The 1,873-nt window shown below is 63.3% G+C and overlaps 1 protein-coding gene across 1 annotated transcript; it reads left to right on the top strand.

The window, feature by feature from the left end:
- Window positions 1–1,580: 1,580 nt before the first annotated feature.
- On the top strand, window positions 1,581–1,757 carry EMIHUDRAFT_60581 (hypothetical protein; the record flags this gene model as incomplete). The annotated part of the gene is made up of 1 exon (XM_005771611.1): window positions 1,581–1,757. A coding segment is annotated over one exon (177 nt), but the record flags the coding sequence as incomplete, so codon positions are not given.
- Window positions 1,758–1,873: the final 116 nt, after the last annotated feature.

Genomic DNA, 1,873 nt, shown 5'->3' with positions numbered 1-1,873 from the left:
GGAGTGTGAGTCACGCGTCTGTCTTGTGGCTTTCCCGCAATAGGCGGACATGTCCCGAGGGAGACAACCCAAGGGAGGGATGGGAGGAGGAGGAAGGACGGCACGCCGCCACCATACAGGGATTTTAAGGAGGGGAGTGTGGTACTAGCCGTCACCCACCCTCGGGCGTCTACCTCTTCCTACCTATATGAACCTATCTCTCTCTGGCTGTAAGCCGTCGTTGCCCGGCGCTGCTTGCAGCACCATGGCGATGGCGCTAAGAGGTTCCTCTTTTCCGCGCCCCCCCCCGCAAGGCGCGCGATACACACACACACACTCTCTCTGCTCTCTTTGCAGTCTCTCGCCGATTCTCGCAGCGACCTAAGACCTTCCCGCCTCGCGATCTTCTCACTCTCGTCGTTCTCTCTCCTGCTGTTTCATCCTCTGACTCATCGCTCTCCTCGGCCTCATCGCTCTGCTGGGACGCACTTGGAGCACTTAGGAGTGCAGTCGGTAACCTCACATCCAGGGCCGAGGAGCTAAGAAGCGCACCCAGCGGGCCGGATGGTCGGTATCGGGCTACGGGCTAGAGAGCCCTGACCCCTAGGGGGAGTGCGCGTTCGCAGGGAAAGGGCTGTAAAGTAAACACGGGTCTCCGAGGGTTGGCTCCGCGCTCCGGGTTTCCCCTAGCAGCAGACCGCCCCCTCTACTCGGAGCTATAATGAACACCAGACATGAACACGACACGCACTCTCACACGACGTCACCGCTCAGGGCCCCTTCGCGGGGTCCTCATCCTCCCTCCGGAGGAGTCTCCCCTCTCCTCTGAGTTCTTCCTCCTGTTCGCCTTCCGATGATCATCCGACGGGCGCGGGGCCCGACCTCCCCTCCTAGCCAGCGTGCACACACCCCGGAGCGGAGGGTGCATGCACATCTCACAGGTCTGTGCCACATTCCCGTAGCACTGACAGGCACGTACAAGGGTCCACATTGGTGGACCCCTGGACTGTGCACACTGCTCCCACACGTTCAGTAACCACTTCCTACTTGTGTGGGCCCGGTTTCCCGGGAGCTAGCCCATGTCTCAAGCGGCGCGCATGCATCCAGACCAGGGGGCGGCCGCGTTTTTCTTCTTGACTCCACTCTAACCACGGCGGCCTGGGCATCAGACTGAGCGCACGGGGACGAGAGGGTGCTCGCGCTTGAGCACGAGGCCCAGCGCGCCGAACCGCCGCGTTCCAGCCGCCGCCCTCGCGCCCTCGCCGCGTCAACGAATGGAGAGCGTGCAGATCCTCCTCTTCGTGGTTGTGCTGATGGGCGCCGGAACGACACTCTTCCTCATCCTCTCGGCCTTGCTTAAGGTGTGCGAGTTGATGCGCGGCAGAACGATTGACCAAGTGGAGGGCCAGCTTGCGTCAGGACGGTCTGCGAGCCCCGGTCCGTATAGCTGGCATGATGCTCGCCAGCGTGCGGAGGCTGTCAGGCCGGCCGCAGAGCCAGGAATCGAGATCCCCTCCAATGTCCTCCGAATGTACTCCTATGCTCGCCGGACGTCCACTTCTGAGGCGAGCGAGTGCGCTCCTGCGCCATCAGAGGAGGCAGCTGAGGAGGAGCAGGAGGACTTGTGCGCCATCTGCCTCGAGGAGCTCGTCGTCGGCGATGCGGCGGCGGGACTGCCGTGCTCGCACAGCTTCCACGAGACCTGCATCCGGAAGTGGCTTGCGACGCAGCGCGGCTCGCACCGGCGAATGACTTGCCCCGTCTGTAAGGCCAGCGCGGCTGAGCGGACGACGCCAGCGCCTCCGGACGCCGATCACGTCAGGGTGCAGGTTAGGGGTATGTCGCTCGTTGTGGTGCACCTGCCCCCCGAGGGCGGAGCGTGATGTGTGTGAGA

The sequence above is a fragment of the Emiliania huxleyi genome (genome assembly GCF_000372725.1).
Source record: "Emiliania huxleyi CCMP1516 unplaced genomic scaffold EMIHUscaffold_3772, whole genome shotgun sequence".
NCBI classification, from domain to species: Eukaryota; Haptophyta; order Isochrysidales; family Noelaerhabdaceae; genus Emiliania; species Emiliania huxleyi.
This window is presented reverse-complemented; position numbering and strand designations above follow the sequence as displayed.